The following is a 15228-nucleotide window of genomic DNA, read 5'->3' as shown; positions in this document are numbered from 1 at the left end:
AGGTGAAAAGTTGATAAAATATGTATGCACATATATTTAATACCAATGGATTTGTAAAACATACATCGCATATTCCAATTTAGAAACATTCATTTTCTTTTTCTTTTTTCCTTTTATCTTTTTTTTCTTTTTTTTTTTTCTTTTTTCCCCTTTTTTTTTTTCTTTTTTCGAAAATAATGATTCACGTTATTTCGATCAAAATGTTCATTGTTTCATATTAATTATTAAACTTTTAGACTAAAGAGCGTGAAAGAAATGAGATTGTATCATCTATTATTATAATTATAAGCAAAGGACAATATTGTAGAATCTATTAGTATAATTATCCTGTTTCGAACAAAACTTGACTAAGTACATATATCTAATCTTTTGCCCGCCCATCAAAGATATACCACTGGTGTTTCCTTTAATTTGATACATCTAGTTAGAGATTGAACCTGAATCACGAAACTGTTTTTATAAATGGTGTGCAAAATAAGTGCAAAGAAAAGAAAAGAAAAAGAAAAAAAAAAAAAAAAGAAAAAAATAGTATATGGAATACAAACTCGCATATACTAGTATATACTAATATATTAGACGTACACACATACACGCATTACGTATTGATACATTATAAACCGGATATCCATCGTGTTGAAACCACATTCGATATCTCTTAGGTGTTGAAATGTTTTCTAACAGTTCAGACAACTCATACAGTTCAAAAAATTTCTATATTTTCGATGATTTAAATTAACGTTCGTAAAAAAATGATTCGATGGCTCTATAATTATTTCATTTTGTACATTAATTGTTCAACTTTTGTGAATTTTTTTCTTTTTTTTTTTTTTTTTTTCCTTTCACTCAAACTCACGCGAAAATTGCATTATTATAGATCGTAAAATTCATTTCAATAAATTCCAATCGTATCATTAAAAGAATCCTTTGCGAAATAGATATTTAATGTTTCAATATCTCAACATCTTTATTCATGTATCATTCTTAAAAATAAAACAAGTAAAAAAGAGATGTTTCGTTTCAATAGATAGATGAAAATAATTTCTTAATTTTCGGACGTACGTTTGCTTGGAAATTTCATCAAAATTCATTAAACGTAATCCTTGTTATAATTTGCTTGTTCACGGTAATTAAAAAATAATAATTTGTTTTACTCCAACCTCAATGTGTCTGTGTATATATGTATGTGTGTTGTGTATACATACATAAAGAGTATATACACTTTATCGTGCGTAACATGTAAAAGTTTAAATTCGTTTCCATTCGATGATTTCACGATAACACTAATATCTAAACAACGCGTTTAATGTCATCTAATAGAATTTTATAATATAATATAATGATTATGAATGAAACGAATATATTAAATTTATATAATCTTTCTTCTTTTCTTCTTTAAAAGTTCATATTTATGTAAAAGAAAAAGGTAATACCATATTGTTTTCTCGATTCGCTTACTTAGTGTCATGTCCTCGAAGAGAGTGTCCAAACGAAACGAGAAAACAAAGCCATCATGGTGATCGTTATCGCACGCATTGGATAAGTCTTTTAATGATTTCCTTTAGGACACAAACCAACCATTGAGACTACGAGGACTACGGCCTTGTACAGTCTAACCATATGTGGAACATCACATACATACATATATATATATATATATGTGTGTGTGTGTGTGTGTGTGTGTGTGTGTGTGTGTGTGTGTGTGTGTGTGTGTATGTATGTATGTACCTAATCTACGTGATGACTGACATTTCCAAAGATGTAATTAGCGAGAGTTAGTAATTAGGAAAATTGTTCGTTAACTTTTTTTTTTTTTTTAAGAAAGTTCAACGTCGATGGAACAAGGAAAAGAAAAGTAAGAGAGAAAGAGAGAGAGAGAAGTACCTGTTCTTCCTAACGATAATTTCAATGTTAATTTATTGGATATATAAATACACACACACAGAGAGAGACAGACGGACAGACACAGATATATCGAGAGAGTATCCTACTTTAAGGAACCAGTTATTTATCTCGTAGTATACGATTAGTTCTTAACCTTCGTAGTGACCTATTAGATTTTTATAATATTAATAGATATATTTGAGTTAAGTTGGGATTCATTTTTTATTAAGAAATTTTAAGATTCCTTTGTTTTTCTTTTGCTTTTTTCTTCTTTCTCATTTTTTTTTTTACTTTTTTTCTTTTTTTTTTTCTTCTTTCTTTTAGATTTTTAAAAATCCAAAAGAGAAGCTTCGTTGGAACTTCTTTTTTCTTTTTTTTTTTTTTAATTACATTTTTATTATATCCACGTATATCTTCGTTCAAAGAAAAATTGATTTTTGTAAGAAAATTTCAAGCCTATTCTTTTTTTTTTAACTTATATTCATTTCTCAGAAAGATTTTATATTTCATTGTTCGTGAAAGATAAAGGAAATTTGAAGTACGATGTTCCGATAAAAACGATTATTTCTATTTCTCTTTTTCTTTCTTTTTTTAATTTTTTAATTTTTATTTCTTTTTCTTTTTTTTTTTTTTTTTTTTTATTTTGGAACAAGTTAAGAAAAATGATCGATTCGATTGGTCGGCAAGGTCGATCTCGGGATCGAAGGATTACCTTGGTCTGGCCGTTCATTGTGATCCTTGGCTGGTGTGTTCGAATGAACCAGATCAAGTTGGACAAGAAGTGAGAAAGGGAAATAAATGAATCCGGTTTAAAGACATTAACGTAGTCCCCACGTGTAAACGTTACTAGAATAAAAAGTCGAAATACTTTATTTCGTACTTGATTAATAAAACGTGATTTACTACGATCGTCTTTCGATGATCATGCTATATTAAATACATATTATCGATTAAAAATAAAACAAAATTTTTCAAACGTATACGAAGGTTGATTTATCCTATGATTTTCACTTTCAACGGATAAATACATATATACATACATACATACATACATACATACATACATACATACATACCTACATATGTAAGATTTATATTGCCACAAATTACACGTAAGCACTTCGCACGATGACCTTGTACGGCAACATCGTTCTGTTTTTCTTTATAAGACTTATTTCTCTATTTATATCCAGTACGTGAACAATCGTGGAATAAACGGAACAATAGTGGAACTGTTAGATTCTCCTGAACAATGAATGCGATTATCTATATATCGAATCGACAGAGAAATGAAATTTTAATCACATCGATAACGAATAATTAAAAATTCTCAAACGTTAAAGGGTAATAAAATTATTGGTGAATTAGAGATAGAGAAGAAGAAGAAGAAGAAGAACAAAAAAAAAAAAAAGAAAAAAGAAGGAAATATCACAAGGAAGGAACAAAAAGTAAGTGTATATTGTGATTTTGTATTGATCCTTTGTTTTTCCTATACTGAAGTAACAGTTGACAATGATTAATTTAAACAATATAATTGTTAGTATATTAGAAAAACAATATCACAAAAAGAAGGAAGAAAAATTATATTATATTACGATTTTGTATTCATTATATTTTCTTTGTACAGAAGTAACAGTTGGATTGGCATACTCGTAGTCGCTAGTTTATTTCGTTTATCTCAAAGAAAGTATGTATTTACTATAATGATCTAAGCAATGTGAGGAAGAAGAAGAACAAGAAGAAGAAGAAGAAGAAGAAAAAGTAAAATAAAAAGAAGAAGCACGATCTCGACGAGGCCGAGAACTCGAACACAAACCACGAAGGAGAGTACAAACTCGGCCAATATCTCGGTCAAGGTGATCATTTCAAACTGATCTTATCTCTTCTGTAAAAGCAAGATCGAAGCGCAGGATGATAAATAAATCAATATTTATATTATCATATATCTTATACTAGCTTAAAATTTACTAGGATTTATTTGGTGTCATAAAATACGTAAAAAATTTGATAAATTCTTTATCTTTAGAATCGAGCCATAATTATCTTAATATTATCATTGTTAAAACAAATCGAGAATTATTCTCCGAGGAGCTAATAATAAAAAAAAAAAAATTTCCTTTGTGCAACAACCATTTCTGATAACGTTTAACGAATGTTACGAATTAGGATTGGAATGATGATTAAACAAGCAATTAGGAAAGAAAAAGAAAAATTAAAAAAACGTTGGAACGTGCTTGGATTTATAAGTTTTTGAACACACGTTAAACTCCTGCATATGTACATACGTTGAATTTATTTTTACTTTATTGCGTTTAAATTTTAAAATTATCGTCCATAACGAAAGAATAAGAGAGAGGGAGAGAGAGAGAGAGAGAGAGAGAGAGAGAGAGAGAGAGAGAGAGAGAGAGAGAGAGAGAGAGAGAGAGACCATAATTTTACTTCACGATAAAAATAACCATTTATGTTTATTTTAATATGGAAATAATGATTAGTCATTGTTTTCACCTTTGATCAATTACGTTTCTTTCAATGAAATCCTAACGACACACATACCGTATTGATTAAATCCTGCAAATAATTGGTATTTGTATAAAACAGTTGTTCAGAACTATTCCTTAGAGCAGTTTCTTTGGAAGTTGTGTTGCGATAAAGTAAATAAAACTTCCCCTTAGATAAAGTCACTCAGGATAGGATCATCGTCATATTCTGATGTCGACAGTATCAGTTTGTAACTCTTACGAGAGAGACTGTTCGTTTCTACGCTTGGTCATACATCTGGGATAGGATTTCCTCTTTTCCTTCTTATTCTTCTTCTTCTTCTTCTTCTTCTTTTACTTCTCCTCTCTCTCCTTCTACTTTTCCTTCTCCTTCTCTTCGTAAGATCGAAGATTAAATCCTGCCAAGCGAACTTTCTCTCGTACGACGATTACCTTCGTGATTTCTTCGTGAAGATATTTTAACTTCGTTGGACCAATTCGATCTGTTCCTCTTTCATTTTTATTTTTGTTTTTATTTTTATCTTTATTTTTATCATCATCTTTATTATTATTATTATTATTATTATTATTATTATTATTATTATTATTATTATTATTATTATTTTCTTTTTTTTTTCTCTCTTTTTATAAAAGATATCATCAAATTCACAAGATGTCAGAAAACAAAAGTCATGTTGTCCTAGAGAGAGAAGAATTTTTAGAAGAAAGACGTATCGGAAGATATCTCCGAGCTATTGCCAGAGATAAATCATTGTACGATCCAAGTTATCAAGTAACTCGGGCAGTTAACTCTGGTGATAATTTTGTCAGCGATGTTTATCGCGTAACAATAGAAGGTGCAAAGAATAGAAAAATGGAGAGTATCCATTTGATCGTAAAATGTGCTCCTATTGATTTGCGAAGGGATTTCATCAAAATTAGGAAAATATTCCTTCAGGAGATTTATTTTTACAAGGAAATTTTGCCTATTTTCAACAATTTTCTACGTAATTACAATATGTCCATTGACAATATTCCTTTAATGTACAAATACTCGGACACTGATAAAGAGGAGGTGAGATTATTTACAAGATTTATTTTTTAATTATTGTCATTTACAGGATCTATTCTTTCTTTTTTTTTTTTTTTTTGTTGTATAACGCGATATAAAATTTATTAATCGTAAACAATTCGAGGTAATCTATAAAAGAATATAAAAAACGTCTCGCGTTCTCTCATAAAATCACGAAGTAAATAATTATTTCCTTTATTTTTATATATTTACTTATTTTTTTTTTTTTTATCTGATACCAGTCGAATAGTACATGTGTTTAGACGATAAGATCGTTCGTTCGAAGATTAAAAGAAATGTCTTTCTGACTCTAACTATAATTAGTATGATCACACTTTTTCGTCGACGTTATTCCGTTTCGGCTACTTTCACCGTTCCACCTTTCCTTAGTTATATACTTACGTACGGGTTTCACTAAACAATGAATAAAACTATCTGGGATAAGAGAAACGTGCTGACGGGCAATAAATGAAACCGACATTTTTTCTCAAGGTCACGAACGAGATTTAAAAGATCGTTTCGAAAATGATCTATAATCGATCGAATCGAATCGATAGAGAATAAGCCGAATTTTTTTATAATATATGATAAATCATAAAGAGATAAGATTTAATTATCTACAAATTTTGTTGATTGATTTTTGTTTCTTTTTTTATGCATTTACAGATATTAATATTAGAAGACTTGAAAGTAAAAAATTATATTATGAAGGAAACAAAGTTTCTTGATTATCCACATGCTCGATTGGCTCTACGTTCTCTCGGAAAATTTCACGCATACAGCTTTGCGATTCGAGTTAAGGATCCTGAAGCTTTCAAGATATTAAAGTTGATAAATGAACCCTTATTTTATCGTGAAACTAGTAGATTTATCAATCAAGATATGTATGCTCGTACGAAAGCATTGTGCGATATTGTTGAAAAGGTAAAAGCTTATTAACAAAGATTCATAAAAGAAAAAAAAAAAGAGAGTGAGAGAAAAGAAACATTAAGCGTTCATCGTTTTTTTTTTTCTTTTTTAAATTTCAGTCTCTAGAAAACGAAGACAAACGTTATCAAGAAAAATTCCGTGAATTTGCTAAAAACATATTTAATATTATGATTGAAATAGTTCAGGGATCTAACGCTGAACCTTATGCCGTTGTAAATCATGGTGATGCTTGGACAAATAATTTTTTGTTTAAATACAAGGTGGGATGTCATATTAAAATTGTAAAATTCAATTGGATTCGTTAGAACGATATCTAAGATCTTTTCTTTATCTATTTTTTCGACGTTCACTCATCATTTATTTCCACGTTTATTTCAGGAGAACGAAAGAACTTACGAACCGGAGGATCTTTGCTTCCTCGACTTTCAAATCTGTCGTTACGCATCGCCTGTCTTAGACATATGCTATACGTTATTTTGTTCCACCCTATACGAGATTAGAAACGAAAATTACGACGAACTACTTCGAAATTATTACGATTCCTTTTCTAAATGTCTTGAAAGCTTAGATTGTAATCCTAGAGAATTATTTCCTTATGAAATATTATTGGAACATATCGAACGTTTTGGCAAATTTGCCGCTGTAATGGCCATACACGTTTTACATCTTTTCACGGATCAAGATGAGAATATTACTACGAGTGTCGACGTTAATGTCTATTATAAAAAATTGAAAAAGAATAATTTTTATAGGAACACGTTGACAAATACATTTAAAGAGTTCATAGATAGGAATATTATATAGAATTATTTTATGCTCGTACAATGGACGTTGATAAAGAAATCGATATTTTTATTTTTCTTAGACATGTAATAATTATATTGATTTTTATTATATATATATATATATATATATGAGATTTTAATATTTTCTCAATGAATTGTAAAGTATTTTTTTTTTTTTAAAATAGAGACCCTGAAATACATTGACGTTGTATAATACAAAATAAATTATAATTAATAAAGATCCAAAGATATAATACTATCACGTTGAATTTTCATTACGTAATAAATTTTTCTAGTATTTGAAAATGAAATATTACCGAAGTTTTTCTCTTATAAGTATATATATATATATTTCATATATATATATATATACTTTCGATTATTCATTAAACTTATCGCGTATGTATTTCTCTATACTTTTTTTTTTCTTTTTATTACATCTGGAAAATAAAAAGATACTATTTCAACGTACATAAGATACTATATATAACTGTTAAGTAATGTAATCTTACAATACGTATATTAATAATGACTAAGAATTCAAGGATTAATGTTAATGGAGATATGAACGATTGCTCCTTTTTTTTTTTATTTAACGACGCAATATCTTATTTGAATTTAACAACATTGTTTAAGACAGTACGTTAATATTTTAACTTTCACGTCATTTTAGATATACAAAATAACAATCATTTGTTCTATATTAAATTAGAAAAGACATTTGTCGTCTGAGGATTTTATAGAAATACAGTCCATTCGATTATTTAGTAGTAAGGTCTTCTAGGATTGTTCTAAAAAAAGAAAAGAGAGAGAGAGAAAAAAAGAAAAGAAAAGAAAGAAAAAAATGTTTAATATATTAGTATTTCGACAATATCAATATCATTAATATCATACTTACTAATGGATTAGGCCTAAATCTATATGCAAGCATCATTCTTTTTCTATATGCATCAAATTCATCGTCGTCTCTCGAAACACCATCTGGTCTTTCGGATCCTAAGCCAGCACTATCGAGCCTATTAGTAGCCCTAAATTATATGAAATATTATATATTATTATATAATAATATATATAGATAATTCATATAATATAAGAAACATACTTATTAACAGGTTCGATTCGACCACTGCCTTCACTACCTAAACCTTGACCTTCGCTCCAGCCAAGCTTTTGAAGCATTTGAAAACCTACAAATATCATTGTTCATAATAATTTATAATTTGAAAAATACGATAAAAAAAAAAAAAGAAAAAGAAAAAGACCATACCAATATTATCTTCCTTCAGTTTGTATTCCTTGTAATCACTAAGATCTGGCTCTTTTCCTTGCTTAACGGCATTGTATTGTTCCATAAATTTTTTCAATTCGTCCGGAGGCAAAAAGTCACCGATATGGTGTTTACCTTCAGCTTGTGCCGTTAATTCTTCCGCCCACATTTGTGTAGCTTCCATTTCGGCAGATCTTAATTTATGTTCCCAAGTACCACCTTCGGTTTCTTCGTCGCTATCATACTCATATTTATGTTTACCCTGAGCCTCTAATCGTTTTACTTCTTCTCTCTTTCTTAATAGATTTTGGTATAAAAGATTTATCTGTAAGATAGATTAATTATATGAAATAAATCTTTTATCATTAAAATAAACACATATATACACACACACACAAATAAATTTTTTCTTTATAACGACCTTATAATGGTCCTCAGCTTTTTTCCATTGTTCTTCACTAAGATCCAATGTACCAAAAGTTTGTCTCGCATATTGTATTAACGCTGGATCATTTCTAGATATCTTGGTTAGCATTGGATTCTTTGGTTTATTGTGCTGTATTTTTGGCGGTATAATAACAGCTGGTTGGCCAATTTGACCTGGTATGGCTACTCCAGGTTGTGCAAGACCCGGGCGAGTTCTTTGAGTGGTAATTGCATTTATATCTGCAATAGGAACCTTGTTATCTGGCTCGCTCCAACGACTTCTCCTTTTCCTTTTACGTTCCTCTCTATTTTCCTCTTTTGGACGTTCTATTAAATGAAATATATTATTATCAGTATATTGATACTTATAAGGTAAAAAAGAAAAAACAAAGAAAAAAAAAAAAAATGAGGTGTTACCAAGAGATAGTAACCTACCATTTTGAGAACTATGTTTTTGATTCTTATCTGTTTCATCATTGTCACTAAGAGCTTCTTCTGGACAATAAGGCTCCGCACCACTACTCTTAGTGTCTTTATCTGTTTTTCCAGCACGAAACTTTGCCACCAATCCCCTGTACTGCAGATACGCTGCACTTTGCTTTTGATGCAGAAACCTTGATTAAAACAATACTTAAAACGCTGCCAAGTAAGATATATTCCTAGACAAAGTGCTTCCAGAGTGAAAATATTTTTATGAAATTCTAAGCAACTCTCAAAAGGAGTGGATAAACTGCTAATCGACTATGTAAAAACGATTTTTATCTATACCTGTTGCATTTATATAAAAGGTGCTATAAGTATGGAAGTCAGATTAGCATAAAAAAAGAATGTGTTTGTTGCATTATTTACACTATACGGTTAGAGACAGTTTATATGCATTATACTATTGGTACTAACAGCATGAAAATGCTTACAAAGAGAATATTATATTTAATGATATTTTAAAAAAATTGAATCTAAAGCACTGTTAGCATACTTATTGAATCAATGTCGGTATAAACAATATAAATGATATTATAAATCTGCTATCAAATAAATATGCTGTAAGTTATAAAGATATTAGATTTTGAGCACTACGAAATTAATAATCTATATAACAACATAAATGGATTTCACACAGGAAATTGGTGGATGCATTTCATAAAATTTCTGCGAATCAATATAATGGCTAAATTGTCTTAATGTAAACAATATTGGAAAGTTATCTAAAAGGAAATGGTATTTTATTAATAAAGACCAAGAAGTTTAGTATTTTTGAATCCTTTAACACTATTGTTAAGAAATAAATTTCAAACTTTTAATAATCTTTAAACATTGATGTAATAAAAATATAAAAAAAAGTATTGCTTAGAAAATGCTCTCTATAAAACATGCTAGACTAATGCAAGACTGTGACTCTGTTTTGTTTGCAATATTGTTCCTTATAGGGCACATTTAAAAAATTACTATTTGCTTGCAACAACACACATTGCAAAGGAACTGCAGGTTGTATCCGATTTTTATCAAAAGATTAATACAATATGTCAAGCTAAAAAAAAAAAATAGAAAAAAAAGAAAAAAAAAGAAAAAAAAAGAAGAAAGAAAAAAGAAAGAAAAAAGAAAAAAAAAATAGACAATAAATATAATCAACTACTAATATTTTTAAAACTTTTAAACAATTTTTATACGCGTTGCATATACACAGAAGGAGTGGGAAAAAGGATGTAAAAAAATAAAGGTCAGTAAGGACAGTAGTTACCATAATTTAGGGTCTTGGGCATTCTTCTCTCGTACTTCTTGCTCTATTTCATCTCCACAATCAGCGACTATGCGTGCCAGTTGTTCAGCCTCTATGGGACAAACTTAGAAACTCTTGTCAGATATGTATTATAATATTCTAACACTCTTCATGCATATTTCTTACTATATATGATGATGAAGATTTCCTTTATGATAAACTAGATTTGTGACAAGTAAAAAGAATATTTTCACCGATAATATTTTATGATCTTAGTGCTTTGTAACACATTATTTACATTTATTGCTATGATGCTTGTAATTGGTGACGTAGATAAAAAAAATGTTATTAACACATCATACCTAGTTGTTCATTGCCTTGTAGATTAGCTGGTGGCCTTACAGGTGGTGGAATTTGAACGTTAGGTGGTCCCACTGTGATCGGTACTTGATTAGGTATTGGATAGGAGGTTGGAATCAAGTGTGGCGGTGGCGGTGGTGGTGCATTCTGTATTATTGTAGGTGGTGGGACATTTGGAGGTGGAATATTCAAGTTTGGAGGCGGTACAGAATTTATAGTAGATGGAACAGTATGAACCGGAGGAGGTGCAGACATTATCATTGATGATATCACATTGGGAGGAGGTACATTTGGTACATTAGGTACTGTTACTACAATTGTTTGAGATGCAGTAATTGGCATCATATTTGGAGGCATCTGAGACATTGGCGGCAACATGTTTGGTGGTGGGATGTTAGGTGGTGGAATATTTGGAGGTTGCAAATTAGTAGGTGGTGGTATATTGCATTGCTGTGGAGGAGGAATAATATGTTGTTGCGAAGTAGACGACGGTGGTAAGTTTTGTATGTTGGTCATTGGCATATTTTGTGGAACTTGCATATTTGGTGGTGGTACATTAGTGTTAGGTGGAATATTTTGTATTGGTGGTGGTGGAGGCCTTATAATATGTGGTGGAGGAATTTGCATTCTAGGATTATTAGAATGGTTATCCACATTGGAATAATTATTGTTGACATTTTTTGGTGGTGGCATTCTAGGCATGTTTGGTGGTGGAATATTTGTTGTCATACCCCTCATATTAGGTGGAGGAATGTTTGTCATTTGCATCACTGGCTGAGACATAAGAGGAGGTATAGATGATGTTTGATTGTTACTTTGGGGAGGATATTGTTGTTGATTAAAATGTGGTCGTGGTCCATTTGGAGGAGGTTGGTTGTACATTGAACGTGGATCGGGACTCAAAGAAGACCTATGCCTGGTAGGGGATGGACTAGACGACGAACTGTGTCTTCTGTCAGAACTTCTTCCCCATCTTGAGTCATTTCTTCTTCTATCCCTTTTGTTTTCCCAATCTCTGTTTTTTTCATTGTTCCACTTTCTATCACGTTCTTTCTCTCTATTATCATGACTTCTTTCTTCTACCTTTTCTTCCCTTTTATCTTCAGTTTTTGATTGGTTAGACTCTGCTTGTTTTCCCGTTCCTTTATTATTTGCAATTTTTTTGAACTGATCAAGGAAGCTACCATCATTGGCAAACAAATTAACTGTCACAGATGTAGACGACTTCTCGTCCTCCTTCCTATAAATAAACATATGCAATGCTTAACATCTATTTATAATGCAATGGCAGTATCGAATGAACTTCTTTTTGGCTTTGTAGAAATTAAATTAACTTTGTGTTAAAAAAAAAAAGAAAAGAAAAAAAAATAAATATACATGGTATCACAAATGATAAGGAGATTAAAAAGATATCCAAGTTATTCTTTTGTGTTAAAACGAGTATATAATTATTTAACATAAGAATACTTAGTAGTTATCTTGAATGAAATCAAATATATATATATATTGAAATGTAAAATTTGTAATAACGATTGTAAAATAAAAGGAATAATAAGAAGATAAGATTTAAAACTCCAATGCATAGTATAACAGAGTTTAGTTCATAATGTGAACCTTGATTTATCTCATTCACTGTATAACATTTATATAGAAAAATAAAGCATAAAAGAAAAAAAAAATGAGGAATATAAATAAAAGAAAAATAATTCATATATAATAAACATTAATTTGACAAACAAAGAAGTGTACTTTGTTAGATATATCAAAGAAAACATTGTCGAGTACTCACTTGGATGTAGTAGCTTTGTTGGTTGTCGTAGGTAGGCCAAGTGAATTAGATTTCTTAACACTTTCGACAGCTTCCTTAGCTTTTTGTTCTTGCAATTTCGCTTGGATTTCTAACTTCTTTTGTTGAATAATTTGTTCTTGTTTCGACATTTGTGCGAAACGTTCATTTCGTGAAGTTTTTGAAACGAACGGGTCAGAACCTTTCACACCGCGATACGCCATCTTTGTCGTCTACCGAATCTTTCTATATGTGTCCGTTCATAGATGAATATTGTAACTTTATATAATACATACATAGAATATGACGCATGTATGCATTCTTTTACGCATCTTCGTAGAGACGCATCTGATTTGAAGTATGCGGATTGGTTTACCGCCCAGTACTTGACCAATCATATGCTTTCATCGAAATACAAGAAATATAAGATGTTTTTCCTAACATCATATAGATAGCGCTGTACTTCATTACAAAAGAAGAATCGAATTCAAACGGTAAGTAACCTAACGACAAAAAAAAAAATCGTTATATCCCTTTTCAAAAATTATTTCACATTATTACAATTATTTTCAATAAAATGAATTATTTATAAACGTTACTGATCGCAAATGAAATATGAAAATGATAAAATTAATTTAAATAGAAAAGATAATAAATTTCATTGACAATGAAACAAGTCCGTTATCTATTCAATATTTTTTTATGAAAGATCAGATTCACGTTGCCAATGGAGAATAGATACCATAGAAACGTAAATAAGTCTCATACATTGCTTTTTTATTTCTTTAGTTATCAATAGCGTAGGCAGTAACGTGAGTTTGTATTCGTATTGAGTTGATAGGCAACTTATTGTTATCAATTTGTGGAACGGTATCATACACACAAACACACGTACACATCATTTTTATGTGTACGTATATTAACACTGTAGATATGGATTTATATATGCAATACGAAATAGCGATACAAAGAATGGTTAATTTATTTGTAGAATTTATGAAGAAAATAAAGGCAATGGTAATAATTTTCTTTATATTATAAAATATACGCGATATTCATTTTATACATAAACATTATATTCTGTGTTGTTTTATTTTTTTAACAGAAGTGTTTAACATTGGAAAAATTAATTGACGATTTAAATACATTCAAGGATTTAATCGAAAAAGAAATGCGTACGACACCTATGATACGAAAGACGTATGAAATAAAAATACAAACATGTCAAAAAAATCTGAAGATGGCGGTGAAGGATGTTGAAGGTAAAAAATAAAAAAAAAATAAAAAAAAATAAAAATTACATTCATATTTATACAGTGCATATAATTATTGTTCATCCAAAGATTTTTTCTTTTTCCATAAAAGAAGATATAGAATCGATAATAAAATAATTTAACGTAATTACAAATTATCTTTTAAGAAACGATAATTACAGATTATCTCTGTGCTTACGTCATTTTAGAGTAATATCATCTCTTTTTTTTATACTTTGTAGCCTTACGCTGTTCGTTGAAAGAGGAAATATCAAAATTCAACGAGTTTAAAGAGGAAACGATTATCGATATAGCAAAAGAAGAATCGATAAGTCGATCTATTAAAGAAATGGCGAAAAACAAAATGGCCGAACAAACGTAATGATTTATACCTTTCATTTAATTTTTATAATTAATTAATTCTTCTTTTCAAATTTTTTTTATTTCACTTGTATTATATACTGCGCTTTATTATATTATTTATATATATATATAATTTTTTTATATTATAAATATATATATATTTTTTTAACAGATACACTTTATTGTATTACGTATTGTTTATTTTAATACGTATTAATTAACAAACACGTTTGAAATTATTTTTCAGGGAAAAATTTGAACATGAATTAATGAACATTTGCAAAGAGCATGAAAATAAAATGGAATTATTACGAACAGAAATAGATTCTTTCGGTGAAAAAATAAAATTAATAAATGCTGAAAATGTTACACGAGAGAAAGATTTACGAACCATACGGTACATAAACATACATATATATTTCCACGTATATATTTATTTAATCATTTTATTAATAATATATTTAATATTGTTATTACATAGTCTACAGATGCAAAACAAATCTATTGAAGTACTAGTAAAGTACGATCGTGTGATCGGTAGTAAACATAAATTATTAGAAAAGTTGACAATCAAAAATAAGGCACTTAAAGAAGAACAAGAAGAACTTCGTGTTCGTAAATACACACATATATACACACCTATACACACACATACATTATTATTATTATTTTATATTCATAATATTGTTAATTATTTTTTTAAAATCGTTAAACATCTTTATTTCTTTATAGGCACGTTTGATAGATCAAAACGAATTATATGTTCGTTTGAAGGAGGAACAAGAGAGAGAAATAATGATAATATTTTTGGAAAGAGTGAAAAATTTAAAACAAAATCATGCGGCTAAAATCATTCAAAAAATGTGGAGATCGTATCGCGAACGTCAACTATTAAAGAGAAAGAAGAAGAC

At 29.3% G+C, this 15228-nt stretch overlaps 3 protein-coding genes across 10 annotated transcripts in view; 2 read left to right on the top strand and 1 right to left on the bottom strand.

Moving 5' to 3' along the window:
* Positions 1-7335, top strand: part of LOC118443476 (uncharacterized) — a 55716-nt gene extending 48381 nt beyond the window's left edge. The window contains exons 2-7 of one of the 6 annotated variants that reach the window (XM_035870542.2): positions 3075-3329; positions 3509-3737; positions 5013-5433; positions 6097-6354; positions 6459-6620; positions 6739-7335. In XM_035870542.2, the coding sequence (XP_035726435.1) occupies positions 5032-5433; positions 6097-6354; positions 6459-6620; positions 6739-7164 (1248 nt within the window). In that variant the 5' untranslated portion in view covers positions 3075-3329; positions 3509-3737; positions 5013-5031 and the 3' untranslated portion in view covers positions 7165-7335. Of the gene's footprint in view, positions 1-3074; positions 3330-3508; positions 3738-4510; positions 4533-4585; positions 4864-5012; positions 5434-6096; positions 6355-6458; positions 6621-6738 lie in introns of those variants that run through there. The other 5 variants (XM_085664835.1, XM_085664839.1, XM_035870561.2 and 2 more) reach the window with 5 other exon arrangements.
* A 361-nt stretch (positions 7336-7696) lies between these two features.
* LOC118443451 (uncharacterized) lies at positions 7697-12976 on the bottom strand. Of its 3 annotated transcripts, none has more exons than XM_035870479.2 (9): positions 12705-12974; positions 10918-12155; positions 10577-10667; positions 9274-9452; positions 8834-9165; positions 8413-8737; positions 8248-8332; positions 8044-8173; positions 7700-7936 (listed from the first exon to the last, which is right to left on the bottom strand). In XM_035870479.2, the coding sequence occupies exons 1-9, from the start codon at positions 12923-12925 to the stop codon at positions 7910-7912; spliced, it is 2628 nt and encodes an 875-aa protein (XP_035726372.1). In that variant the 5' UTR covers positions 12926-12974; the 3' UTR covers positions 7700-7909. The 3 variants fall into 3 exon arrangements, with proteins under 3 accessions (XP_085521070.1, XP_035726372.1, XP_035726362.1); XM_035870469.2 differs by having other exon boundaries at positions 7701-7936; positions 10577-10679; XM_085664944.1 differs by having other exon boundaries at positions 7697-7936; positions 8834-9452; positions 10577-10679; positions 12705-12976.
* Positions 12977-13181: 205 nt separating this feature from the next.
* LOC146873238 (uncharacterized) lies at positions 13182-15158 on the top strand. The gene is made up of 6 exons (XM_085664999.1): positions 13182-13195; positions 13491-13718; positions 13807-13963; positions 14197-14332; positions 14565-14714; positions 15050-15158. Exons 2-6 carry the CDS (start codon positions 13608-13610, stop codon positions 15057-15059), a joined length of 564 nt encoding a protein of 187 aa, XP_085521125.1. The 5' UTR covers positions 13182-13195; positions 13491-13607; the 3' UTR covers positions 15060-15158.
* Positions 15159-15228: the final 70 nt, after the last annotated feature.

The sequence above is a fragment of the Vespa mandarinia genome, chromosome 2 (assembly GCF_050613455.1).
Source record: "Vespa mandarinia isolate Hongniang chromosome 2, ASM5061345v1, whole genome shotgun sequence".
Taxonomy (NCBI): domain Eukaryota; kingdom Metazoa; phylum Arthropoda; class Insecta; order Hymenoptera; family Vespidae; genus Vespa; species Vespa mandarinia.
The sequence above is the reverse complement of the archived record's forward strand: the minus strand, read 5'-3'. Positions and strand labels throughout refer to the sequence as shown.

What these genes read in the sequence shown, in the direction of transcription:
- LOC118443451 (XM_085664944.1), bottom strand. Translation starts at nt 12,925, where the DNA reads ATGGCGTATCGCGGTGTGAAAGGTTCTGACCCGTTCGTTTCAAAAACT. An exon ending in ACAAGGCAATGAACAACTAG is followed by an intron (nt 10,680 to 10,917) that starts GTATGATGTGTT and finishes AGAGTTTCTAAG; the next exon opens with TTTGTCCCATAGAGGCTGAA. An exon ending in CGAATCGAACCTGTTAATAA is followed by an intron (nt 8,174 to 8,247) that starts GTATGTTTCTTA and finishes CATATAATTTAG; the next exon opens with GGCTACTAATAGGCTCGATA.
- LOC146873238 (XM_085664999.1), top strand. Translation starts at nt 13,608, where the DNA reads ATGTGTACGTATATTAACACTGTAGATATGGATTTATATATGCAATAC. An exon ending in GGCGGTGAAGGATGTTGAAG is followed by an intron (nt 13,964 to 14,196) that starts GTAAAAAATAAA and finishes TATACTTTGTAG; the next exon opens with CCTTACGCTGTTCGTTGAAA. An exon ending in AACAAAATGGCCGAACAAAC is followed by an intron (nt 14,333 to 14,564) that starts GTAATGATTTAT and finishes ATTATTTTTCAG; the next exon opens with GGAAAAATTTGAACATGAAT.